At 38.4% G+C, this 27,821-nt stretch overlaps 2 protein-coding genes across 10 annotated transcripts in view; both read left to right on the top strand.

Annotated features, from left to right (window-relative positions):
• Positions 1–13,881, top strand: part of Tc2n (tandem C2 domains, nuclear) — a 96,158-nt gene extending 82,277 nt beyond the window's left edge. For all 9 annotated transcript variants that reach the window (XM_039112744.2, XM_063262331.1, XM_039112750.2 and 6 more), the window contains one exon: positions 13,016–13,881. In XM_039112744.2, coding sequence (XP_038968672.1) covers positions 13,016–13,126 — 111 coding nt within the window. In that variant the 3' untranslated portion in view covers positions 13,127–13,881. The remainder of the gene's footprint in view (positions 1–13,015) is intronic.
• The window catches only part of Catsperb (cation channel sperm associated auxiliary subunit beta), a 378,659-nt gene continuing 363,910 nt past the window's right edge, over positions 13,073–27,821 (top strand). Inside the window, exon 1 of the mRNA XM_063262696.1 lies at positions 13,073–13,213. The gene's annotated coding sequence lies outside the window, so the exon portion shown is untranslated. The remainder of the gene's footprint in view (positions 13,214–27,821) is intronic.

Raw genomic sequence — 27,821 nt, 5'->3', positions numbered from 1 at the left:
GATGGGGATTGCATTGAATCTGTAGATTGCTGTTGGTAAGATGGCCATTTTTACTATATTAATCCTGCCAATCCATGAGCATGGGAGATCTTTCCCTCTTCTGAGGTCTTTTTCAATTTCTTTCTTCAGAGTCTTGAAGTTCTTATTGTACAAATCTTTTACTTGCTTGGTTAAAGTCACACCGAGGTACTTTATATTATTTGGGTCTATTATGAAGGGTGTCGTTTCCCTAATTTCTTTCTCGCCTTGTTTTTCTTTTGTGTAGAGAAAGGCTACTGATTTATTTGAGTTAATTTTATACCCTGCCACTTTGCTGAAGTTGTTTATCAGCTTTAGTAGTTCTCTGGTGGAACTTTTGGGATCACTTAAATATACTATCATATCATCTGCAAATAGTGATATTTTGACTTCTTCTTTTTCGATCTGTATCCCCTTGCCTCCTTTTGTTGTCTGATTGCTCTGGCTAGGACTTCAAGAACTATATTGAATAAGTAGGGAGAGAGTGGGCAGCCTTGTCTAGTCCCTGATTTTAGTGGGATTGCTTCAAGTTTCTCTCCATTTAGTTTAATGTTAGCAACTGGTTTGCTGTATATGGCTTTTACTATGTTTAGGTATGGGCCTTGAATTCCTATTCTTTCCAGGACTTTTATCATGAAGGGGTATTGAATTTTGTCAAATGCTTTCTCAGTATCTAATGAAATGATCATGTGGTTTTGTTCTTTCAGTTTGTTTATATAATGGATCACGTTGATGGTTTTCCGTATATTAAACCACCCCTGCATGCCTGGGATGAAGCCTACTTGGTCATGGTGGATGATTGTTTTGATGCGCTCTTGGATTCGGTTTGCCAGAATTTTATTGAGTATTTTTGTGTCGATATTCATAAGGGAAATTGGTCTGAAGTTCTCTTTCTTTGTTGGATCTTTGTGTGGTTTAGGTATAAGAGTAATTGTGGCTTCATAGAAGGAATTCGGTAGTGCTCCATCTGTTTCAATTTTGTGGAATTGTTTGGATAATATTGGTATGAGGTCTTCTATGAAGGTTTGATAGAATTCTGCACTAAACCCGTCTGGACCTGGGCTCTTTTTGGTTGGGAGACCTTTAATGACTGCTTCTATTTCCTTAGGACTTATGGGGTTGTTTAACTGGTTTATCTGTTCCTGATTTAACTTTGGTACCTGGAATCTGTCTAGGAAATTGTCCATTCCCTGCACATTTTCCAGTTTTGTTGAATATAGGCTTTTATAGTAAGATCTGATGATTTTTTGAATTTCCTCAGAATCTATAGTTATGTCTCCCTTTTCATTTCTGATTTTGTTAATTTGGACACACTCTTTGTGTCCTCTCGTTAGTCTGGCTAAGGGTTTATCTATCTTGTTGATTTTCTCAAAGAACCAACTTTGTTCTGTTGATTCTTTGTATAGTCCTTTTTGTTTCTACTTGGTTGATTTCAGCTCTGAGTTTGATTATTTCCTGCCTTCTACTCCTCCTGGGTGTATTTGCTTCTTTTTGTTCTAGAGCTTTTAGGTGTGCTGTCAAGCTGCTGACATATACTCTTTCCTGTTTCTTTCTGCAGGCACTCAGCACTATGAGTTTTCCTCTTAGCACAGCTTTCATTGTGTCCCATAAGTTTGGGTATGTTGTACCTTCATTTTCATTAAATTCTAAAATGTCTTTAATTTCTTTCTTTCTTTCTTTTTTGACCAGGTTATCATTGAGTAGATAATTGTTCAATTTCCACGTATATGTGGACATTCTTCCCTTATTGTTATTGAAGACCAGTTTTAGGCCATGGTGGTCCGATAGCATGCATGAGATTATATCTATCTTTATGTACCTGTTGAGGCCCGTTTTTTGACCAATTATATGGTCAATTTTGGAGAAAGTACCATGAGGAGCTGAGAAGAAGGTATATCCTTTTGCTTTAGGATAGAATGTTCTATAAATATCTGTTAAGTCCATTTGGCTCATGACTTCTCTTAGTCTGTCTCCGTCTCTGTTTAATTTCTGTTTCCATGATCTGTCCATTGGTGAGAGTGGGGTGTTGAAGTCTCCTACTACTATTGTGTGAAGTGCAATGTGTGTTTTGAGCTTTAGTAAGGTTTCTTTTATGTATGTAGGTGCCCTTGTATTTGGGGCATAGATATTTAGGATTGAGAGTTCATCTTGGTGGATTTTTCCTTTGATGAATATGAAGTGTCCTTCCTTATCTTTTTTGATGAATTTTAGTTGAAAATTGATTTTATTTGATATTAGAATGGCTACTCCAGCTTGCTTCTTCTGACCATTTGCTTGGAAAGTTGTTTTCCAGCCTTTCACTCTGAGGTAGTGTCTGTCTTTGTCTTTGAGGTGTGTTTCCTGTAGGCAGCAGAATGCAGGGTCCTCGTTGCGTATCCAGTTTGTTAATCTATGTCTTTTTATTGGGGAGTTGAGGCCATTGATGTTGAGAGATATTAAGGAATAGTGATTATTGCTTCCTGTTATATTCATATTTGGATATGAGGTTATGTTTGTGTGCTTTTCTTCTCTTTGTTTTGTTGCCAAGACGATTAGTTTCTTGCTTTTTCTAGGTTGTAGCTTGCCTCCTTATGTTGGGCTTTACCATTTATTATCCTTTGTAGTGCTGGATTTATAGAAAGATATTGTGTAAATTTGGTTTTGTCGTGGAATATCTTGGTTTCTCCATCTATGTTAATTGAGAGTTTTGCAGGATACAGTAACCTGGGCTGGCATTTGTGTTCTCTTAGGGTCTGTATGACATCTGTCCAGGATCTTCTGGCCTTCATAGTTTCTGGCGAAAAGTCTGGTGTGATTCTGATAGGTCCGCCTTTATATGTTACTTGACCTTTTTCCCTTACTGCTTTTAATATTCTTTCCTTATTTTGTGCGTTTGGTGTTTTGACTATTATGTGACAGGAGTTGTTTCTTTTCTGGTCCAATCTATTTGGAGTTCTGTAGGCTTCTTGTATGCCTATGGGTATCTCTTTTTTTTAGGTTAGGGAAGTTTTCTTCTATGATTTTGTTGAAGATATTTACTGGTCTCAGGTAAGTTAATTCCAAGGTTACAGCATTTGTTAGTGTTATAGCCAAGACAAAGATTCAGGTTTTTTCAGTTATGTGTCCACCTTATCTCCATGTTATAAACTTATTGTGATGCCTTGTATTTGCACAAGTTTCTCCAGACCATTCACATGTATTATCTATAATTATAGAAGTTATAGATATGATGAAATTATCATGGATCAAGAATGAACATTTTATTAGGTTTCAATTAAGATTAGAGTTTTATTTAGTGAAAAAGGTGCTCAAATGTAATTTCTTCTTTTTTTTTCTCCATCTTTATCAACTTGGATATTTCTTGTTTACATTTCGATTGTTATTCCCTTTCCCGGTTTCTGGGCCAACATCCCCATAACCCTTCCCTGTCCTCGTCTATATGGGTGTTCCCCTCCCTATCCTCCCCCCATTACCTCACTCCCCCCAACAATCACGTTCACTGGGGGTTCAGTCTTAGCAGGACCAAGGGCTTCCCCTTCCACTGGTGCTCTTACTAGGCTATTCATTGCTACCTATGAGGTTGGAGCCCAGGGTCAGCCCATGTATAGTCTTTGGGTAGTGGCTTAGTCCCTGGAAGCTCTGATTGCTTGGCATCATTGTTCATATGGGGTCTCAAGCCCCTTCAAGCTCTTCCAGTCCTTTCTCTCATTCCTTCAAGGGGGTCCCGTTCTCATTTCAGTGGTTTGCTGCTGGCCTTCACCTATGTATTTGCTGTATTCTGGCTGTGTCTCTAAGGAGAGATCTACATCCAGTTTCTGTCGGCCTGAACTTCTTTGCTTCATCCATCTTATCTAGTTTTGTGGCTGTATATGTATGGGTCACATGTGGGGCAGGCTCTGAATGGGTGTTCCTTCTGCCTCTGTTCTAAACTTTCCCTCCCTATTTCTTGTTCCCTCCCAAGGGTATTCTTGTTCCCCTTTTAAAGGAGTGAAGCGTTGACATTTTGGTCATCCTTTTTGAGTTTCATGTGTTCTGTGCATCTAGGGTACTTCGAGCATTTGGGCTAATATCCACTTATCAATGAGTGCATACCATGTGTGTTTTTCTGTGATTGGGTTACCTCACTCAGGATGATATTTTCCAGTTCCATCCATTTGCCTATGAATTTCATAAAGTCATTATTTTTGATAGCTGAGTAATATTCCATTGTGTAGATGTACCACATTTTCTGTATCCATTCCTCTGTTGAAGGGAATCTGGGTTCTTTCCAGCTTCTGGCTATTATAAATAAGGCTGCTATGAACATAGTGGAGTCTTTGTTATATGTTGGGGCATCTTTTGGGTATATGCCCAAGAGAGGTATAGCTGGGTCTTCAGGTCCAATTTTCTGAGGAACCTCCAGACTGATTTCCAGAATGGTTGTACCAGTCTGCAATCCCACCAACAATGGAGGAGTGTTCCTCTTTCTCCGCATCCTCGCCAGCATCTGCTGTCACCTGAGTTTTTGATCTTAGCCATTCTCACTGGTGTGAGGTGAAATCTCAGGGTTGTTTTGATTTGCATTTCCCTTATGACTAAAGATGTTGAACATTTCTTTAGGTGTTTCTCAGCCATTCGGCATTCCTCAGCTGTGAATTCTTTGTTTAGCTCTGAACCCCATTTTTTAATAGGGTTATTTGTCTCCCTGTGGTCTAACTCCTTGAGTTCTTTGTATATTTTGGATATAAGCCCTCTATCAGTTGTAGGATTGGTAAAGATCTTTTCCCAATCTGTTGGTTGTTGTTTTGTCCTAACCACAGTGTCCTTTGCCTTAAAGAAGCTTTGCAGTTTTATGAGATCCCATTTGTGGATTCTTGATCTTAAAGCATAAGCCATTGGTGTTTTGTTCAGGAAATTTTCTCCAGTGCCCATGTGTTTGAGATTCTTCCCTACTTTTTCTTCTGGTAATTTGAGTGTATCTGGTTTGATGTGAAGGTCCTTGATCCACTTGGACTTAAGCTTTGTACAGGGTGATAAGCATGGATCGATCTGCATTCTTCTACATGCTGACCTCCAGTTGAACCAGCTCCATTTGCTGAAAATGCTATCTTTTTTCCATTGGATGGTTTTGGCTCCTTTGTCAAAAATCAAGTGACCATAGGTGTGTGGGTTCATTTCTGGGTCTTCAATTCTATTCCACTGGTCTACCTGTCAGTCTCTGTACCAATACCATGTAGTTTTTATAACTATTGCTCTGTAATACTGCTTGAGTTCAGGGATAGTGATTCCCCCGGAAGTCTTTTTATTGTTGAGGATAGTTTTATCTATCCTCGGTTTTTTGTTATTCCAGATGAATTTGTAAATTGTTCTGTCTAACTCTATGAAGAATTGGGTTGGAATTTTGATGGGGATTGTACTGAATCTGTAGATGGCTTTTGGTAAAATGGCCATTTTTACTATATTAATCCTGTCAATCCATGAGCATGGGAGATCTTTCCATTTTCTGAGATCTTCAATTTCCTTTTTCAGAGGCTTGAAGTTATTGTCATACAGATATTTCACTTGCTTGGTTAGAGTCACACCAAGGTATTTTTATGTTATTTGGGAATATTGTGAATGGTGTCATTTTCCTAATTTCTTTTTCAGCCTGTTTATCCTTTGAGTAAAGGAAGGCTACTGATTTTTTGAGTTAATTTTATATCCAGCTTCTTTGCTGAAGTTGTTTATCAGGCTTAGTAATTCTCTGGTGGAACTTTTGGAGTTACTTAAATATACCATCATATCATCTGCAAATGTTGTCTGATTGCTCTGACTAGAACTTCAAGAACTATATTGAATAAGTAGGGAGGGAGTGTGCAGCCTTGTCTAGTCCCTCATTTTAGTGGGATTGCTTCAAGTTTCTCTCCATTTCTTTTAATGTTAGTTACTGGTTTACTATATATGGCTTTTACTATGTTTATGTATGGGCTTTGAATCTTTCCAGGATTTTATCATGAAGGGGTGTTGAATTTTGTCAAATGCTTTCTCAGCATCTAATCAGATGATCATGTATGGGTTTTTTTTTTTGAGTTTGTTTATATTGTAGATTGTGTTGATGGATTTCTGTGTATTGAACCATCCCTGCATCCCTGGGATAAAGCCTACTTGATCATGATGTATGATCCTTTGGATGTGTTGTTGGATTCAGTTTGCGAGAATTTTATCGAGTATTTTTTTTTTTTTTTATTAACTTGAGTATTTCTTATATACATTTCGAGTGTTATTCCCTTTCCCGGTTTCCGGGCAAACATCCCCCTCCCCCCTCCCCTTCCTTATGGGTGTTCCCCTCCCAACCCTCCCACCATTGCCGCCCTCCCCCCATAGACTAGTTCACTGGGGGTTCAGTCTTAGCAGGACCCAGGGCTTCCCCTTCCACTGGTGCTCTTACTAGGATATTCATTGCTACCTATGGGGTCAGAGTCCAGGGTCAGTCCATGTATAGTCTTTAGGTAGTGGCTTAGTCCCTGGAAGCTCTGGTTGCTTGGCATTGTTGTACTTTTGGGGTCTCGAGCCCCTTCAAGCTCTTCCAGTTCTTTCTCTGATTCCTTCAATAGGGGACCTATTCTCAGTTCAGTGGTTTGCTGCTGGCATTTGCCTCTGTATTTGCTGTATTCTGGCTGTGTCTCTCAGGAGCGATCTACATCCGGCTCCTGTCGGTCTGCACTTCTTTGCTTCATCCATCTAGTCCAATTGGGTGGCTGTATATGTATGGGCCAAATGTGGGACAGGCTCTGAATGGGTGTTCCTTCAGTCTCTGTTTTAATCTTTGCCTCTCCCTTCCCTGCCAAGGGTATTCTTTTTCCTCATTTAAAGCAGGAGTGAAGCATTCACATTTTGATCATCCGTCTTGAGTTTCGTTTGTTCTAGGGATCTAGGGTAATTCAAGCATTTGGGCTAATAGCCACTTATCAATGAGTGCATACCATGTATGTCTTTCTGTGATTGGGTTAGTTCACTCAGGATGATATTTTCCAGTTCCAACCATTTGCCTACGAATTTCATAAACTCGTTGTTTTTGATAGCTGAGTAGTATTCCATTGTGTAGATGTACCACATTTTCTGTATCCATTCCTCTGTTGAAGGGCATCTGGGTTCTTTCCATTTTCTGGCTATTATAAATAAGGCTGCGATGAACATAGTGGAGCACGTGTCTCTTTTATATGTTGAGGCATCTTTTGGGTATATGCCCAAGAGAGGTATAGCTGGATCCTCAGGCAGTTCAATGTCCAATTTTCTGAGGAACCTCCAGACTGATTTCCAGAATGGTTTTACCAGTCTGCAATCCCACCAACAATGGAGGAGTGTTCCTCTTTCTCCACAACCTCGCCAGCATCTGCTGTCACCTGAGTTTTTGACCTTAGCCAATCGCACTGGTGTGAGGTGAAATCTCAGGGTTGTTTTGATTTGCATTTCCCTTATGACTAGAGATGTTGAACATTTCTTTAGGTGTTTCTCAGCCATTCGGCATTCCTCAGCTGTGAATTCTTTGTTTAGCTCTGAACCCCATTTTTTAATAGGGTTATTTGTTTCCCTGCGGTCTAACTTCTTGAGTTCTTTGTATATTTTGGATATAAGGCCTCTATCTGTTGTAGGGTTGGTAAAGATCTTTTCCCAATCTGTTGGTTGCCGTTTTGTCCTAACCACAGTGTCCTTTGCCTTACAGAAGCTTTGCAGTTTTATGAGATCCCATTTGTCAATTCTTGATCTTAGAGCATAAGCCATTGGTGTTTTGTTCAGGAAATTTTTTCCAGTGCCCATGTGTTCCAGATGCTTCCCTAGTTTTTCTTCTATTAGTTTGAGTGTGTCTGGTTTGATGTGGAGGTCCTTGATCCACTTCGACTTAAGCTTTGTACAGGGTGATAAGCATGGATCGATCTGCATTCTTCTACATGTTGCCCTCCAGTTGAACCAGCACCATTTGCTGAAAATGCTATCTTTTTTCCATTGGATGGTTTTGGCTCCTTTGTCAAAAATCAAGTGACCATAGGTGTGTGGGTTCATTTCTGGGTCTTCAATTCTATTCCATTGGTCTATCTGTCTGTCTCTGTACCAATACCATGCAGTTTTTATCACTATTGCTCTGTAATACTGCTTGAGTTCAGGGATAGTGATTCCCCCTGAAGTCCTTTTATTGTTGAGGATAGCTTTAGCTATCCTGGGTTTTTTGTTATTCCAGATGAATTTGCAAATTGTTCTGTCTAACTCTTTGAAGAATTGGATTGGTATTTTGATGGGGATTGCATTGAATCTGTAGATTGCTTTTGGTAAAATGGCCATTTTTACTATATTAATCCTGCCAATCCATGAGCATGGGAGATCTTTCCATCTTCTGAGGTCTTCTTCAATTTCTTTCTTCAGTGTCTTGAAGTTCTTATTGTACAGATCTTTTACTTGCTTGGTTAAAGTCACACCGAGGTACTTTATATTATTTGGGTCTATTATGAAGGGTGTCGTTTCCCTAATTTCTTTCTCGGCTTGTTTCTCTTTTGTATAGAGGAAGGCAACTGATTTATTTGAGTTAATTTTATACCCAGCCACTTTGCTGAAGTTGTTTATCAGCTTTAGTAGTTCTCTGGTGGAACTTTTGGGATCACTTAAAGATACTATCATATCATCTGCAAATAGTGATATTTTGACCTCTTCTTTTCCGATCTGTATCCCTTTGATCTCCTTTTGTTGTCTGATTGCTCTGGCTAGAACTTCAAGAACTATATTGAATAAGTAGGGAGAGAGTGGGCAGCCTTGTCTAGTCCCTGATTTTAGTGGGATTGCTTCAAGTTTCTCTCCATTTAGTTTAATGTTAGCAACTGGTTTGCTGTATATGGCTTTTACTATGTTTAGGTATGGGCCTTGAATTCCTATTCTTTCCAGGACTTTTATCATGAAGGGGTGTTGAATTTTGTCAAATGCTTTCTCAGCATCTAATGAAATGATCATGTGGTTCTGTTCTTTCAGTTTGTTTATATGATGGATCACGTTGATGGTTTTCCGTATATTAAACCATCCCTGCATGCCTGGGATGAAGCCTACTTGATCATGGTGGATGATTGTTTTGATGTGCTCTTGAATTCGGTTTGCCAGAATTTTATTGAGTATTTTTGCGTCGATATTCATAAGGGAAATTGGTCTGAAGTTCTCTTTCTTTGTTGTGTCTTTGTGTGGTTTAGGTATAAGAGTAATTGTAGATTCTTAGAAGGAATTCGGTAGGGCTCCATCTGTTTCAATTTTGTGGAATAGTTTGGATAATATTGGTATGAGGTCTTCTATGAAGGTTTGATAGAATTCTGCACTAAACCCATCTGGACCTGGGCTCTTTTTGGTTGGGAGACCTTTAATGACTGCTTCTATTTCCTTAGGAGTTATGGGGTTGTTTAACTGGTTTATCTGTTCCTGATTTAACTTTGATACCTGGTATCTGTCTAGGAAATAGTCCATTTCCTGAAGATTTTCAAATTTTGTTGAATATAGGTTTTTATAGTAAGATCTGATGATTTTTTGAATTTCCTCTGAATCTGTAGTTATGTCTCCCTTTTCATTTCTGATTTTGTTAATTTGGACGCACTCTCTGTGTCCTCTCGTTAGTCTGGCTAAGGGTTTATCTATCTTGTTGATTTTCTCAAAGAACCAACTTTTGGTCCTGTTGATTCTTTCTATGGTCCTTTTTGTTTCTACTTGGTTGATTTCAGCTCTGAGTTTGATTATTTCCTGCCTTCTACTCCTCCTGGGTGTATTTGCTTCTTTTTGTTCTAGAGCTTTTAGGTGTGCTGTCAAGCTGCTGACATATGCTCTTTCCTGTTTCTTTCTGCAGGCACTCAGCGCTATGAGTTTTCCTCTTAGCACAGCTTTCATTGTGTCCCATAAGTTTGAGTATGTTGTATCTTCATTTTCATTAAATTCTAAAAAGTTTTTAATTTCTTTCTTTATTTCTTCCTTGACCAGGTTATCATTGAGTAGAGCATTGTTCAATTTCCACGTATATGTGGGCATTCTTCCCTTATTGTTATTGAAGACCAGTTTTAGGCCGTGGTGGTCCGATAGCACGCATGGGATTATTTCTATCTTTCTGTACCTGTTGAGGCCCGTTTTTTGACCAATTATATGGTCAATTTTGGAGAAAGAACCATGAGGAGCTGAGAAGAAGGTATATCCTTTTGCTTTAGGATAGAATGTTCTATAAATATCCGTTAAGTCCATTTGGCTCATGACTTCTCTTAGTCTGTCGACATCACTGTTTAATTTCTGTTTCCATGATCTGTCCATTGATGAGAGTGGGGTGTTGAAATCTCCCACTATTATTGTGTGAGGTGCAATGTGTGTTTTGAGCTTTAGTAAGGTTTCTTTTACGTATGTAGGTGCCCTTGTATTTGGGGCATAGATATTTAGGATTGAGAGTTCATCTTGGTGGATTTTTCCTTTGATGAATATGAAGTGTCCTTCCTTATCTTTTTTGATGACTTTTAGTTGGAAATTGATTTTATTTGATATTAGAATGGCTACTCCAGCTTGCTTCTTCTGACCATTTGCTTGGAAAGTTGTTTTCCAGCCTTTCACTCTGAGGTAGTGTCTGTCTTTGTCTCTGAGGTGTGTTTCCTGTAGGCAGCAGAATGCAGGGTCCTCGTTGCGTATCCAGTTTGTTAATCTATGTCTTTTTATTGGGGAGTTGAGGCCATTGATATTGAGAGATATTAAGGAATAGTGATTATTGTTTCCCTTTATATTCATATTTGGATGTGAGGTTATGTTTGTGTGCTTTCATTCTCTTTGTTTTGTTGCCAAGACGATTAGTTTCTTGCTTCTTCTAGGGTATAGCTTGCCTCCTTATGTTGGGCTTTACCATTTATTATCCTTTGTAGTGCTGGATTTGTAGAAAGATATTGTGTAAATTTGGTTTTGTCATGGAATATCTTGGTTTCTCCATCAATGTTAATTGAGAGTTTTGCTGGATACAGTAACCTGGGCTGGCATTTGTGTTCTCTTAGGGTCTGTATGACATCAGTCCAGGATCTTCTGGCCTTCATAGTTTCTGGCGAGAAGTCTGGTGTGATTCTGATAGGTCTCCCTTTATATGTTACTTGACCTTTTTCCCTTACTGCTTTTAATATTCTTTCTTTATTTTGTGCGTTTGGTGTTTTGACAATTATGTGACGGGAGGTGTTTCTTTTCTGGTCCAATCTATTTGGAGTTCTGTAGGCTTCTTGTATGCCTATGGGTATCTCTTTTTTTAGGTTAGGGAAGTTTTCTTCTATGATTTTGTTGAAGATATTTACTGGTCCTTTGAGCTGGGAGTCTTCACTCTCTTCTATACCTATTATCCTTAGGTTTGATCTTCTCATTGAGTCCTGGATTTCCTGTATGTTTTGGACCAGTAGCTTTTTCCGCTTTACATTATCTTTGACAGTTGAGTCAATGATTTCTATGGAATCTTCTGCTCCTGAGATTCTCTCTTCCATCTCTTGTATTCTGTTGGTGAAGCTTGTATCTACAGCTCCTTGTCTCTTCTTTTGGTTTTCTATATCCAGGGTTGTTTCCATGTGTTCTTTCTTGATTGCTTCTATTTCCATTTTTAATTCCTTCATCTGTTTGATTGTGTTTTCCTGGAATTCTTTCAGGGATTTTTGCCATTCCTCTCTGTAGGCCTCTACTTGTTTATTAATGATTTCCTGTGTTTCCCTAAGTGTGTTCATGTCTTTCTTGAAGTCCTCCAGCATCATGATCAAATATGATTTTGAAACTAGATCTTGCTTTTCTGGTGTGTTTGGATATTCCATGTTTGTTTTGGCGGGAGAATTGGGCTCCGATGATGGCATGCAGTCTTGGTTTCTGTTGCTTGGGTTCCTGCGCTTGCCTCTCGCCATCAGATTATCTCTAGTGTTACTTTGTTCTGCTATTTCTGACAGTGGCTAGACTGACCTATAAGCCTGTGTGTCAGGAGTGCTGTAGACCTGTTTTCCTCTCTTTCAGTCAGTTATGGGGACAGTGTGTTCTGCTTTCCGGCGTGTAGTTTTTCCTCTCTACAGGTCTTCAGCTGTTCTTGTGGGCCTGTGTCTTGAGTTCACCAGGCAGCTTTCTTGCAGCAGAAAATTTGGTCTTACCTGTGGTCCCGAGGCTCAGGTTCGCTCGTGGGGTGCTGCCCAGGGGCTCTCTGCAGCGGCAGCAACCAGGGAGACCTGTGCCGCCCCTTCCGGGAGCTTCAGTGCACCAGGGTTCCAGATGGTCTTTGGCTTTTTCCTCTGGTGTCCGAGATGTGTGTGCAGGGAGCAGTCTCTTCTGGTTTCCCAGGCTTGTCTGCCTCTCTGAAGGTTTAGCTCTCCCTCCCACGGGATTTGGGTGCAGAGAACTGTTTATCCGGTCTGTTTCTTTCAGGTTCCGGCGGTGTCTCAGGCGCAGAAGTCCTGCCACTCCTGGGCCCTCCCCCACGGGAGCCCAGAGGCCTTATACAGTTTCCTCTTGGGCCAGGGATGTGGGCAGGGGTGAGCAGTGTTGGTGGTCTCTTCCGCTCTGCAGCCTCAGGAGTGCCCACCTGACCAGGCGGTTGGGTCTCTCTCTCACCGGGTCCTATCGAGTATTTTCGTGTCAATATTCATAAGGGAAATTTATCTGAAGTTCTTTTTTTTTCCTTGGGTCTTTGTGTGGTTTATGTATAAGCATGATTGTGGCTTCATAGAAGGAATTGGGTAATGCTCCTTCTGTTTAAATTTTGTGGAGTAATTTGGACAGTATTGGTATGATAGAATTCTTCACTAAGCTTATCTAGTCCTGGGCTCTTTTTGGTTCAGAGAGTTTCTTAGCTTGAATTGAGCCACATAATCCAGAATGATTCAATACCTTAAATATTTTAACATTTAAAGGTCAAATCATCAAGCACCTGTTGAAAAAGTAGATTGATATTTATTTAAAGTTATGTTATCGAAACTTGTCCATATGTCTCAACAGTAAGAATACTTATTTATACTCGTTAAGTAATATTTGTCAAATTGAATGGTTGTGTGTTTCTTTACAGCTCTGGATAAGTGAAGACAGTAATAACGTTGAAGCAGTGAACCAATGGAAAGAGACAGTTACAAATCCAGAAAAGGTTGTTATCAAGTGGCACAAGTTAAATCCATCTTGAAAACTTCGGACATTAATTTAGTGAAGAGACAGCTTGATGATCTTTTAGAAGAAACAAATTTCTAAAACTTGCAATGAGTTTTACCAGGTATACAAAGTGAATGAAATGTTTTAAAATGGTGCCAAAATATGATAAAATAAAAGGGTAATAGTAGTAGGTCAATGTAATGGATTATAAAATCTATAAAAATATGAATCATAGATAGATATTTCTATATTTGTTTTGCTTTTGTTTTTAAGATACTCAAATCACATCAGTCTAGACATCAGTCTTTTTAAAAGTACTATTAGATATTTACAAGACTTTACTACTTTTCCAGTGCTAGACATGATTAATTAGATTTGGTTACACTGTTTATATCTTTATATGTATTCTTCTCACATCAAAAATGAATAGAAACATCCCATTAATTTTTTCCTATATTTGAGGAAAATTGATAGCCTTACTTCTTTTTATCTGTAAACTATTGCATGGTCATTTTATAAGCTGCTTATTTCCTGGAGAATTAGAGAATTATCTAGATTTTTTAAAGAGTAAACAAAGCTTGGAGCTAGCAGGATTGCCTGGTGCGTAAAGGAGCTTGTCAGCACACTGACAATTTGAGTTCCATCCCTGTAATGCAACATGATGGAAGGAAAGAACCAATTTGTCCATATTGTTCACTGTCATTAACATGTATGCCATCACACACACAAAATAAATAAATAAATAACTTAAAAGAGATTAAATAAAGGTAAACTGAAGATCAAAATATACACATTTTGCTTTCGTTCTCATTTTTTTTTTTTATTAACTTGAGTATTTCTTATATACATTTCGAGTGTTATTCCCTTTCCCGGTTTCCGGGCAAACATCCCCCTCCCCCCTCCCCTTCCTTATGGGTGTTCCCCTCCCAACCCTCCCACCATTGCCGCCCTCCCCCCATAGACTAGTTCACTGGGGGTTCAGTCTTAGCAGGACCCAGGGCTTCCCCTTCCACTGGTGCTCTTACTAGTATATTAATTGCTACCTATGGGGTCAGAGTCCAGGGTCAGTCCATGTATAGTCTTTAGGTAGTGGCTTAGTCCCTGGAAGCTCTGGTTGCTTGGCATTGTTGTACTTTTGGGGTCTCGAGCCCCTTCAAGCTCTTCCAGTTCTTTCTCTGATTCCTTCAATAGGGGACCTATTCTCAGTTCAGTGGTTTGCTGCTGGCATTCGCCTCTGTATTTGCTGTATTCTGGCTGTGTCTCTCAGGAGCAATCTACATCCGGCTCCTGTCGGTCTGCACTTCTTTGCTTCATCTAGTCCAATTGGGTGGCTGTATATGTATGGGCCAAATGTGGGACAGGCTCTGAATGGGTGTTCCTTCAGTCTCTGTTTTAATCTTTGCCTCTCCCTTCCCTGCCAAGGGTATTCTTTTTCCTCATTTAAAGAAGGAGTGAAGCATTCACATTTTGATCATCCGTCTTGAGTTTCGTTTGTTCTAGCGATCTAGGGTAATTCAAGCATTTGGGCTAATAGCCACTTATCAATGAGTGCATACCATGTATGTCTTTCTGTGATTGGGTTAGTTCACTCAGGATGATCAACTATCGTCCTCATTTTTAACCTTTTTTTTTTTTTTTTAGAATTAAGACAAAATATCTTACATTTGGGACAACTTAATTTAGCAAAATTAAATTAGCTTAAATAGCAAATTTAGTATTTTATAATCATTAGTTCTTTGTTTCAATTTTTGATGTAAATTATTTGTTCCATAATCCACAGTGATAAAGTATTTTACCATTTTAAATAATCATATCAGGTAACAATATATAGAATGCAAATATATTTCTACTGTAGGTTTAATTCTGGTACATATTAGAATTTAACATAGGCAGAGTATTTCTGCTTGGATGGGCATAAAAGTGTGGCTGAAACAAAACAATTTTAGGAAGAAGCAAGCAACAGTTTCTAATCTTATAGTTTATTTTTGCCAGTAAGTAAACAATGGATCTATGTTCCTGATCAGCCTGCCTGCCCTCTCCCTCCCTCCTTCCCCCCTCCCTCCCTCCCTCTCTCCCTCCCTCCCTCCCTCTCTCTCTCTCTCCCACACATTTTAGGCCAGAGAAATAACATGTTATAATGTAGGAATAACCTTTTAAATTCTAGTTCTTTATAGTCTAGTTATCACATTAGAATCTACATTGAACCATTATGTAGCTATTGCCTAGATTTTAGGGTACTAATGGTATTGACCAGAATTCTTTTCCACTGTGAATTTTGAAATAATATCTTTAGACTTGTGAAAAATGGAGTATTGGTCAGTACTCACATGTTCTTTTAGGAGAAACCATCCTTTTCGATAGTGATAATGTTTTGATCATTGAGCCTTCCACTTTCTTTCAGTTAAGTTTAACAAATTGCACTTTTTAAAGTAGGCCCAGAATTTTCCTACATGTACTCTTTCATTCTCAGTATAGGCACAGCCTCCTGGATTATCAACATCTTATACCCAAATAAGACATTTGTCAGTACTGATTAACCTGTACCAACACATCACAGGCTTTATTTTTAAAAAACTAGAATTTTATTTTTCACTGTTTTTATTGTTTTGCTACTTTTAATTCCTAAATTTAATACATGTCATTTGTTTAATTCTGTTGTAATGATCTATTAATTTTAAGCATAGGTATAATATGAAATTTGCAGAAAAGATATGCTTTCTTGATTTCCCAGACTTCTAGAGATCTTAGATAAGTCTATACAAAGAAAATTTCTTTTTAAAGAACTTTTAGGTAGGAAAGTATTAATAGATGAAGATTTTTTAATGTTTTAATCACTTAAGCATTTTTCAGCTGAACTTATACTTAATATAAACATGTATATTCATTGTGTCCTTGAAATTTTTATGTGAAAACCTAAATGCAAACACTACTGTGTTAATAGGCATTCTTGGAGAGAAAAGCAATTAGGACCCAATAACAACAACTGAAGCACTATGCAAAAATCATTTTCTTTTGTATTGTGTAGGATTTACTTGACTCTTACTTACTTGTAAAAGGAAAAAGGAACCAAAATGATACTGGGAAGCCAGCTGGAGATAATTAAAATTCACAACAGGAAGGATATTATTCATTTATAAGCTATATCACTTAGTATATATTAAACACACATAGACACATATGTACACACACACACATACACATATACATATCACAAAAAGTTACACACCATGTCAAAATATCACTGTTTGGCACTGATTTAATTTTACACAATGCTATTATTTTAACAATATTTCTTCTTTCTCCCTTTCTTTCATTTCATCTCTTTCTTTTTTAATGAGTTGGCATACTGTTTACTTCCCAGGTTTTGCAAACATCCTTAATATCTTGGTATAATAAACATTTCAATTCAAATAGCAACTGCAAATTGGTATGCAGAAGAATGGAATGAATCTGTTTGCTCAGTTGCATACAACAATATGCTATGTGGATTAGTTCAGAGACACCTAACATGTTTCTTTATCTCTCTCTCATCTATCCATGGAGTCACCTAGCTTACAGCTTCATTAGAAAGCTCAGCATTGTCTTAAGAGATGTCAGATAACAAAGTGATTTTAAAAGAACTCAGTTGTCTGTCTCATCTCCCATTTTTATGTGACCTCTACTACCCAATTAGTCTACTTTCATGTGACTTTTAGTCACATGCCCTTCTGACAATTTTGCCTTTTGTGAACTCTTTTTTTTTTTCCTTTTTTTCTTTATTAACTTGAGTATTTCTTATTTACCTTTCAAATGTTGTTCCCTTTCCCGGTTTCCGGGCCAACATCCCCCTAATCCCTCCCCCTCCCCTTCTTTATGGGTGTTCCCCTCCCCATCCTCCCCCCATTACCGCCCTCCCCCCAACAACCACGTTCGCTGGGGGTTCAGTCTTAGCAGGACCAAGGGTGATCTTACTAGGCTATTCATTGCTACCTATGAGGTTGGAGCCCAGGGTCAGTCCATGTATAGTCTTTGGGTAGTGGCTTAGACCCTGGAAGCTCTGGTTGCTTGGCATCATTGTTCATATGGGGTCTCGAGCCCCTTCAAGCTCTTCCAGTCCTTTCTCTGATTCCTTCAATGGGGGTCCCGTTCTCAGTTCAGTGGTTTGCTGCTGGCATTCGACTATGTATTTGCTGTATTCTGGCTGTGTCTCTCAGGAGAGATCTACATCCGGTTTCTGTCGGCCTGCGCTTCCTTGCTTCATCCATCTTGTCTAATTGGGTGGCTGTATATGTATGGGCCACATGTGGGACAGGCTCTGAATGGGTTTTCCTTTTGTGAACTCTTAATTTAGCTAGTTTCCAGCATCTGAACTTTGATCATGCTGCCTCTTTCACATAGACTTTCCTTCTCTAACTATTGTATTTTTTGTTCTTCATTCAGAGGAACTTTCATAGCTTACATATGGAAATAACCCCTCATGAAAAAACAATGTATGTTTTTACTGTGTTTTGTTGTTTTCTACCTTATTTAAGGGGGAACTTACCCCATCTACTAAAATTCCTTATGGGTTATTTATGCCTCAGAACGCCAAGATTTTTTCCTCTGAACATTTTAGCTGTTGATTGAATATTAAAAGTGCCTTTCTGCAGCTTTTCTTATCCACTGATATAATTTTTAGATATTTTGTGAGTTGAAAGAACTTTTAACCATAACCATTATAATGATGATGGCTGTTAAGTACATACAAATGAGTAAAATCTGAACATTTAATTAGATGTTGCATGTATTTTTCATAAGGTAACAAGAAAATCTTTCAGTAAAAACTATTTGTAACTGTATAATTATTTGTCACTTAGGATTCTCGATTCCTTCTAAAAAGCACCTTGAGTTATTTCAGACTAGGAATGCCAGGAAGAAGACAGTGAAAACTGTCTAATTCTGACATGAGAGAACAAGAGATACTCTATGTAGCATAGTGTTTGCTTCAATTTTGGCATCTAAACTTTGAACATGCTGCCTCTTCCACATAGACTTTCTTTCTCTATGGAAATAATCCCTTATACCTCCAAATCTAACCAGACTTCTGGTCTGGAAGATGTTAGAGATTGTGCTATGTTTATGTGCATAATTCTATAACCCCAAGAAAAGTGAATAGAGAACAGATACCTTGGATACATTTGGGAAAAATGTTCACCTCCTTTGATTCTAAAGAAGCCAAAGGGTTAAATGGTCATGTCTAGTATACTTTTGAATTTACAACACATGGGTTTTTATTAAGGACTCCAAGATAAATATGAACAGAGTAGCAGCATGCCAAAAGAGAATATAGGGTATTGCCACTCGGTATGACATTATGCCCAGGTCCATTTTATTTCTCTGTTTCATGAATATGTGCATTCCTTTTATTGTGATTGTAAAATTAAGTGTACTCAACCCCCCAAAAGAATTATTATAGTTCTTCAAAACTCGATTTTTATTTTGTTACAGACAAAGGTGAGTGTTATCCATGTTTTAGTGATTTCCTAGTATTTCTTTTCTTGGTCATAATTTTTAATGTTGTCATCTACTTAAAAATCTGATTTTTAAAACAAATGGTAACAACTAATATTTCCATTAAATCAATATGGACAAAGTTTCTTTATGCTTCCTTAGATGGCAAAGAGGTAACTACTCCAAATAAGGTATTTTAAAAAATGTGTTGATAATTATTCAGTAATGCTTTTTAATATTATCATGTCATGGGATTTTAAGGTCACCATTCTTTAGTTTTTGAGGATGGAAGATAGTTTTTTCAAAAAGTTTGCTTCTTATGATATAATGATTTATTTCAGCAGAAGTAAGTTTAATTGATTGTGGTATTAAGTTGGCCTTCAGTTTAATTTCTGGGTCTTTTAACTTCTTTTATTACATAATGTATGCTGTTTTAATCATGAAATGACTAAAATTGTAAATGAGTCACATTATATATTGATATACAATAAAACATCATTGTTTATACTGACATTTTATATTTTACGTATTTTATTTACGAAATAAACCAGAATAAGCATGGTTATAATTTAAAAACATTGGATGTATAGATAAAATGCTTTGGGCATCCAATTAAAGAAGAATTAAATGAAGAGGAAGGCAGTAGGAAAGGTTTGGTTGATCCCACATGTATACATCCAAGAAATCTGGTAGCCCTAACTCATCATTACTGGCTGCCCATCTGGAAATCTTGGTTTCTTCTGTCAGCTGACTCAATGACAAGCCTTTATACTTCCACTTGTTTCACTCTTTAATGGGCCTCTCTTTTTATTACTTAGTAGGTCTTATATCCTGCTTGCAAAGGAAATATGTTTGGATTCTCTCAACTACCTTTCTATCATACCTACAAGTTTAGTTTTGCTTTTATCTATTCTTTCCACTTCATGTTGGCTAGCTAGACCTTGTAAATTCTGAATCCATTCCTTTTAGCCTTTTCTAGGTTTACATTCTATTTATTAGGCCCTGTTTTCCCTATTTGTTGTGCCTCTTCATCTAGATTCCTTGAACTATATAGACATAATTTCATAGTGTAAATTTCAATATTGACAAATAAACCTGTAAAAATTACATTGGAAAGAATGTCCAGTTTTGTATGTTAAAATTCCAATCCCTATAAAATGGATGGTATGGGAAGTTGGTGTTTGGGACATGCTTAGGTCTTTAGAATGGAGCCCTCATGACTGAGATAAGGGTTCTTTTAAAAGACATTCAGGAATGATTGATCCTTTGCCCTTTCTGCCAAGGAAGATTATGTACGAATATGACTGAGGCAGCATGCCTTCATCAGAAACCAATTTAGCAGCACCTTGGTATCAGGCTTCTTATACTCTTAAACTGTTTGTAAGCTACATGATATTTTTAGAACATAGTCCTCTAATCAAAGCAGCCATAATCTTCCTTCTTTTGAGAGAGCATTTTGTTTGGACCTGTTGACTGTTGACATTCCCTGAGGGGAGAAAGGTGTCTGAGGGGTCATTGGACCCTCATCTGAGATTCCAGGTCCTCCTGTCAGTCATTTGTGTTCAATTCTGAACTAATTGCATGGAGTATGCTGAAGAAGGTTAATTGCAGACTCCATCCTTGTGGTTATGGAGAAGCTATCATTTGCACTGGATGAAGACTTACTGGTGCAGCAGCCTTGTAGCCACCCCATCTTTACAGATACTGCTAAGTTGAGACATAACATTGGATGAAGGGCAAATACTGATGTTGTCTGGTCTTGTAACTCTCTCTTATTTTTCTATGGGCCATAATCTGATGGCCTCTGGAAAGTTAACTGTAGTTATTCTGTGTCTAAAAGCCACAGTTTCCTGATAATTAGTTCCTGCTGTTAGCAGCACGGGACTAGGTAAAGAAGTTTTAATTGCTAGGGCTCTTTTCTTTATGGCTTTCTTGTTGGCCAGGTGAGATGTGTGTAGCTTGTTAACTCTTTGTGAACTAGAGAAAAAAGAAAAGAAGAGAAGGAAAGAAGGAAAAGGGAAAATTGGCACATGTAGAAAAACACTCATCCACTCTGGATAAAGCAGATAAACAGCCTTTATTTTCTTTTCTCAATATATATACTGTCTCTAAAAATTACCTCATATAGCTATCAGATAGAACCATTATAGCAAGATAATTGATTACATGAATTTTCAATACTATTAAATTTCAATAAGTTCACAGTAAGCTTAAGGCAATAATTCATGTCATAAATCACTAAGACAAAAGGAATAGCAGCAAAAATGTTTACATGTCTTTCAGGTAAGACTAGTATCTTACCAAACATTCATTATTTGTTACTAGACCCATAAGTACATTATAAGTTAAAGCAATACTTTTTAAGATTTATTTATTTTAATATATGTGAGTAATTTGTTTCAAGCCTGTTTTCTTTTAGTGTGGTTAGCCAGTGGCACATGAAGGTTTATAGACTTCTTATTTGCAGCATTTATACTATAGAGGACTTGAAATTACTTGTATAATTTTAGGAATTCTATAAATCATTATTAGTAATTATGAAATCATCAATTTATCTATACAGCATTACTAGATGGGAGTACATCTTCATGTTGGTCTGCAGGAAATCTGCCCAATAGAGTGGGCTAATGCCCAGGTATCATTAGGCTATGTAATAGTGACAGGAAAGGCATATCAGCAGCAAGAAGGAATCTTGAGATGAAATCTCTTGGGACCTTGCCTCACAGAGCTCACCCATCCCAGGGCATGCAAAATAGTGGGCCATCTCCAGAAAAATTCATTTGCATGTGTTTAATCTTTCCTACATGGCTTCTGACAGCCACCCACACACTATACTAAGCATGCTCTGTAAGTGAGCCCAATAAATCTATTCGTTCTCTCTGGTTGAATTTTGGAGAACTTTGGTGAACTTTGATTTGCTGTTGGGAACTTATAAGGAGGGTACTTATGTATTCCTATGGATAGAATTTTGCCAACACCATTTATTTTGTTATATCATTCACTAAACTAGGAGTAAAATTACATAAAATAGGAAATAATGCAGTGTGCTTCTTAAAGTATGTTCTCCCAGGTTCCCAAAGTTTCCCAAGTCATGCTGTATGACTGAATTTATAAGTAGGAAGAATGTTTGCTCACATCAGAGTTCCTTTTCTATTATCTCAAGAGTTTCTATTCTTTCATATTTTCACAAGGCTGCTGCCACCCTGTCAAAGACCCAGCTTTACTTTATATGCTAATCACAAGTCATAAGGTTTCAGGTTAACCATAATAAATGTCTTATTTGGTTATGTGTTACAACTTGCTATAACCCTTCCTCATAATTTTTCCTAGGCTAGTTCATAGAACCTAGGGGAATATTTTATTTAAATAGCAGTGTATTATAAAGGACAAAATTTACAAGCAGCCACAGGAAAAGATGCATAGAGTAAGATACAGGGAATGATTATGGCACTTGAAACTTCATATACACTGTACAGGCTAACCTAATGTCAAGTTGACACAAATTAGAGTGATCTGAGAGGAAGGACTCCCAATTGAGAAGATATCTCCATAAGATTGGGCTATAGGCAAGTCTGTAGGGCATTTTCTTTATTATATATGAGTACACTGTAGCTGTCTCCAGACACACGAAGACGGCATCAGATCTCATTACAGATGGTTGTGAGCCACCATGTGGTTGCTGGGATTTGAACTCAGGACCTCAGGAAGAGCAGTCAGTGCTCTTAACCTCTGAGCCATCTCTCCAGCCCCTGTAGGGCATTTTCTTAATTAGTGATTGGTAGGGGAAGGACTGGCCCATGGAGGGTTGGGCCATCCCTAGGCTGGTGGTCCTGGGTTATACAGGAAAGCAGCTGAGCAAGCCAAAGAGAGCAAGCCAGTAAGCAGTGTCTCTCTATGACTCCTACATCAGTTACTGCTTCCATGTTTCTGCCCTGTTTGAGTTCCTGACTTCCTTCAGTGATAGAGTATGAATGTGCAAGCAGAAGCTAAATAAACCTTTTCCTCCACAAATTCCCTTTAGTAATGGTGTTTTATAATAGCAACAGTAAATAAAAATAAGAGAGAAATTAGTACCAGGAGTGGGCTTTGAACCCACACAGACATATGCCCTTTTCCCTTAACTTGCTCTAGCAATACTAACCCAAACTAAGACATATACCTTCTGGATACACCCACCTACTTGCCACTTTACTGTGTTCACCAATTGAGAAGATCTCTGAAACTGGTCAGTTTATTACACCGGCATTCATCAATTACAAGTATTGGTTATAGCTGAAGGAACTCAATCTCTAAGAGTTTGAAGGAACCCTTTTCTTCATCAGGAGTTGCTAGGTGAACTGAAAGTTTCAGTGCTCCAAATGTATTTTTCATGGAATCTGGTCCCACCTTTATATTTAGATTTCCAAAAGTCATCTCATTAAATTCAGGGCAATTTGAGAGGAGGTTGCTGTGACTAACAAGATGATACTTTCACCTTAATTTCTTTGAAACTGTATCAGGAGCCAGGTTTTTTAAAAAAAAGTACAACAGGATTAGCCCATGAACTTAAGGTCTTTGAAGTTATGTTTCACTAACTAGGGAAAATCAAATACGTATTTATTATATCAGTGTCACACATTGGAACCCTTTCCTCTCTCATCTTTAGTATTTACTCTAGTTGGAAATATACACCCTTAATAGGTCTTGATTCTATTTATTCTTCATCTCAAGTGTCTTTTCCTTACTCAATGGCAATACTATCTTTCACTTGTGTATTGTAGTCTACCCATAATTGAACTTCTGCCTGCCTTTTGTGCATCTCCAGTAAATTCTTCCAAGAGCCAGAACAATTCATTTTGAATACAAATCTAATTGTCATATCTTAGTTTTCATTATCCTTGGTATGAACTCCAAAATGCTTAGCAGTTTACCAAGGCCTTTTTTTCTTGTAGGATAAGTTTATTTCTATTCTCTAGCATGCAATATAAAGGGGCTTGTGCATTATACTAGCAAATAATTGATTAGCAGAAGGAAAAGTAAAGACATACAGATTTTAGTAATATTTACATAGGTGTTGATAGAAAACAGAATGTGAGCTTATAAACCTTTTTAATGAAGAGCTAGAGACTGAGCTTCAAGGTAGATAAATTGTGAAGATGTGACTAATATATGTTAATTATCATGGAAGATAAGTGTTATTTCAGTTAGATCTGTTTTCATAAAATCTTGGTGTTAACTATCCACTTCAAGTAATAGAAATGTCTTTTTTTTCCCCATGAGAGGATGAGACAGGGAGAGGGATGAGAGAGAGAGAGAGAGAGAGAGAGAGAGAGAGAGAGAGAGAGAGAGAGAGAGAGTAGAAGAGGAGAGGAGAGGAGTAGAGGCTGGCCATGAACATGTGGAGGGAAGTGGGGAGGAGAATGGGGAGAGAAGGTACAAAGGGGGAAGAGGGGAAGAGCAAAAACGCAAGAGTAAGAGCAACATTTCTTCAACTGGTAGTAGTGAGAGCAACATTATAGAGGATAATTTATGTCCTTTTCTCCTGTGTTGGATATTTTCTGTTGCTATGATGAAACACTATGACCAAAATAACCTATAGAAGGATGAGTTTATTTAATCTTAGAGTTCTAGATGGGTAAGACTGCTGCCATCTCAGTGGGGATATGTGGATGGTGTCTGTAGAAACAATCTAAGAACTCATATCATGAATTAAATAGGAAGCAGTGCATGGCTTTTAAACCTCAGACTACCAATGGCATACTTCCTTCAACATGGGAACACCTCATAAGTTTACCAAAATAGCACTACCGTCTGGGATCAAATATTCAAATATCTGGGCCTATGGGAGACCGACTGCCACACAAACCATAAGAACTCTTCCTATATCTACTAATTCTCAACTACCTTCAGCTCAAACAATCCTTATGCCAAATTGTCAGGCTCCATATCTAATCTTATGTCTAAAGGCCTGTCATACTGTAAGGAATGATTGCATTAGAATTATGAGAGGGCTCTTGTTTGTTTTTAATGATCAATCATGAAACATGGACTGAATCACAGAAAAGTTTATGAAAATGAAACTTACATTTAAAAACCCTGAGATAAGGAGGTATGCCACACCAGGAACATTATAGAAGGAAACAGACTCTACTAAGGATAACTGGAAGAGAAGTGGTAGGCAAGTGTGTTTTATTGGGGAACAAAGACTGCACAACTAAAAGGTATAGTAGGATTTCATCGGTACATTTACATATAAATGGACAATAGAAGGCAAATAGAGGGTTTATGGCAGAGACCTACCACGGGTAGCATTTCATTGCCTATGTAGAGACTATACACTGGGACTATAGGGGCTTGAGGCAGCAAGACAATAGAAGAATTGAAACATTTACAATACCTCTGCATGATCTAGCTCTGCTTAACTTTCTCACCACATAGTACAGATTGTTATGTTTAGGAGTGCTGATTTCTTCTATGTAGAAGCTTTCCCATTTGACTCTCCCTTTACTTGATTCATTGGTGTTACATATTGTTTAGGTTCCCACTTAAATCTGTCCTGCAAAAAAAGATTCCTTTTTCAAATAATTTAAGTAATATTTAGTTCTGTCTTAATGCTTTTATCTGCTTATAGGTTTTATTATACTTGTTTGAGTGAGGAACAGTCCCCAGTAGATTTATGTATTTGAACACATGCTCTTCATTTGATGGTGCTGTTTGAGGGTTGGTTAAAGTTTAGGAGGTGCAAACTTTTGCAACACTTTATTTAATATCTCTCCTATATTTCCATGAAAAATAAGAATTCTTTGTTTACTTTCTTTTATTTTTTTAATTTTTTATTGGATATATTTCTTTACTTACATTTCAAATGTTATTCCCTTTTCTGATTTCCTGTCCATAAGCCCCCATTCCCTCCCCCTCCCCCATATGGGTATTCTCTCTATACATCCCCCTTATTGCCACCCCATATTCCCTGGCACTAGGGGTCCAACCTTGGCAGGACCAAGGGCATCCCCTTCCACTGGTTTCCCAACAAGGCTATTCTCTGCTACATATGCAGTTGGAGCCCTGGGTCAGTCCATATGTAGTCTTTCAGTCGTGGTTTAGTCCCTGGAAGCACTGGTTGGTTGGTATTGTTGGTTTTATGGGGTTGCAAGCTCCTTCACCTCTTTCAGTACTTCCTCTAATTCCCCCCAAGGGGGTCCTATTCTCAGTTTAGTGGTTTGCTGCTAGCATTGACCTCTGTATTGGACATGATCTGGATGTGTCTCTCAGGAATGATCTATATCTGGTCCCTTTCAGCAGGCATTTTTTAGCTTCATCAATCTTATATAGTTTCAGTGGCTGTATATATATATGGGCCACACATGGGTCACGCTCTGAATGGCCATTCCTTGAGTCACTGCTCTAAACTTTGCTTCCACTATCCCCTCCTATGGATATTTTCCCCCTTTTAAGAAGGAGTGGGAGCATCTGCATTTTGATCATCCTTCTTCTTGAGCTTCCTGTGGTCTGTAGATTGCATCCTGGGTAATTCCAGCTTTTTGACTAATAACCACTTATCAATGAGTGCATGCCAAGTGTGTTTTTCTGTGATTGAGTAACCTCACTCAGGATGAGTTCATTCCATTTGCCTATGAATTTCACGAAGTCATTGTTTTTGATAGCTAAGTAGTACTCCATTGTGTAGATGTTCCACAATTTTTGAATCCATTCCTCTGTTGAAGGGCATCTGGGTTCTTTCCAGCTTCTAGCTGTTATAAATAAGGCTGCTATGAACATAATGGAGCACGTGTCTTTGTTGTATATTGGGGCATCTTTTGGGTATATGCCCAAGAGAGGTATAGCTGGGTCCTCAGGGAGTGGAATGTCCAATTTTCTGTAGAACCTCCAGACTGATTTCCAGAGGGGTTGCACTAGTTTGCAGTCCCACCAACAATGGAGGAGTGTCCCCCTTTCTCCACAGCCTTGCCAGCATCTGCTGTCACCTGAGTTTTTTTATCTTAGCCATTCTGGCTGGTGTGAGGTAAAATCTCAGGGTTGTTTTGATTTGCATTTCCCTGATGACTAAGGATGTTGAACATTTCTTTAGGTGCTTTTTGGCCATTTGATAATCCTCAGCTGAGAATGTTTTGTTTAGCTGTGTACCCCATTTTTAATAGGGTTATTTGGCTCTCTGGAGTCTAACTTCTTGAGTTCTTTATATATTTTGAATATTAGCCCTCTATCAGATGTAGGATTGGTAAAGATCCTTTCCCGGACACCGCCGGAACCTGAAGGAACAGACCAGATAAACAGTTCTCTGCACCCAAATCCCGTGGGAGGGAGAGCTAAACCTTCAGAGAGGCAGACACGCCTGGGAAACCAGGCACACATCTCTGATGCCAGAGGAAAACACCAAACGCCATCTGGAACCCTGGTGCACTGAGGCTACCAGAAAGAGCGGCGCAGATCTTCCTGGTTGCTGCCGCCACAGAGAGCACATAGGCAGCACCCCACGAGCAAACTTGAGCCTCGGGACCACAGGTAAGACCAACTTTTCTGCTGCAAGTGACCTGCCTGGTGAACACCAGACACAGGCCCACAGGAACAGCTGAAGACCTGTAGATAGGAAAAACTACATGCCCGAAAGCAGAACACTCTGTCCCCATAACTGGCTGAAAGAAAACAGGAAAACAGGTCTACAGCACTCCTGACACACAGGCTTATAGGACAGTCTAGCCACTGTCAGAAATAGCAGAACAAAGTAACACTAGAGATAATCTGATGGCGAGAGGCAAGCGCAGGAACCCAAGCAACAGAAACCAAGACTACCTGGCATCATCGGAGCCCAATTCTCCCACCAAAGCAAACATGGAATATCCAAACACACTAGAAAAGCAAGATCTAGTTTCAAAATCATATTTGATCATGATGCTGGAGGACTTCAAGAAAGACGTGAAGAACTCCCTTACAGAACAAGTAGAAGCCTACAGAGAGGAATCACAAAAATCCCTGAAAGAATTCCAGGAAATCATAAATAAACAAGTAGAAGCCCATAGAGAGGAGTCACAAAATCCCTGAAAGAATTACAGGAAATCATAAATAAACAAGTAGAAGCCCATAGAGAAGAGTCACAAAAATCCCTGAAAGAATTCCAGGAAAACACAATCAAACAGTTGAAGGAATTAAAAATGGAAATAGAAGCAATCAAGAAAGAACACATGGAAACAACCCTGGATATAGAAAATCAAAAGAAGAGACAAGGAGCTGTAGATACGAGCTTCACCAACAGAATACGAGAG

This window comes from Rattus norvegicus, chromosome 6 (genome assembly GCF_036323735.1).
Source record: "Rattus norvegicus strain BN/NHsdMcwi chromosome 6, GRCr8, whole genome shotgun sequence".
Taxonomy (NCBI): Eukaryota; Metazoa; Chordata; class Mammalia; order Rodentia; family Muridae; genus Rattus; species Rattus norvegicus.
Note: the sequence above shows the minus strand (reverse complement) of the source record. Positions and strands in the feature narration are given on the sequence as shown.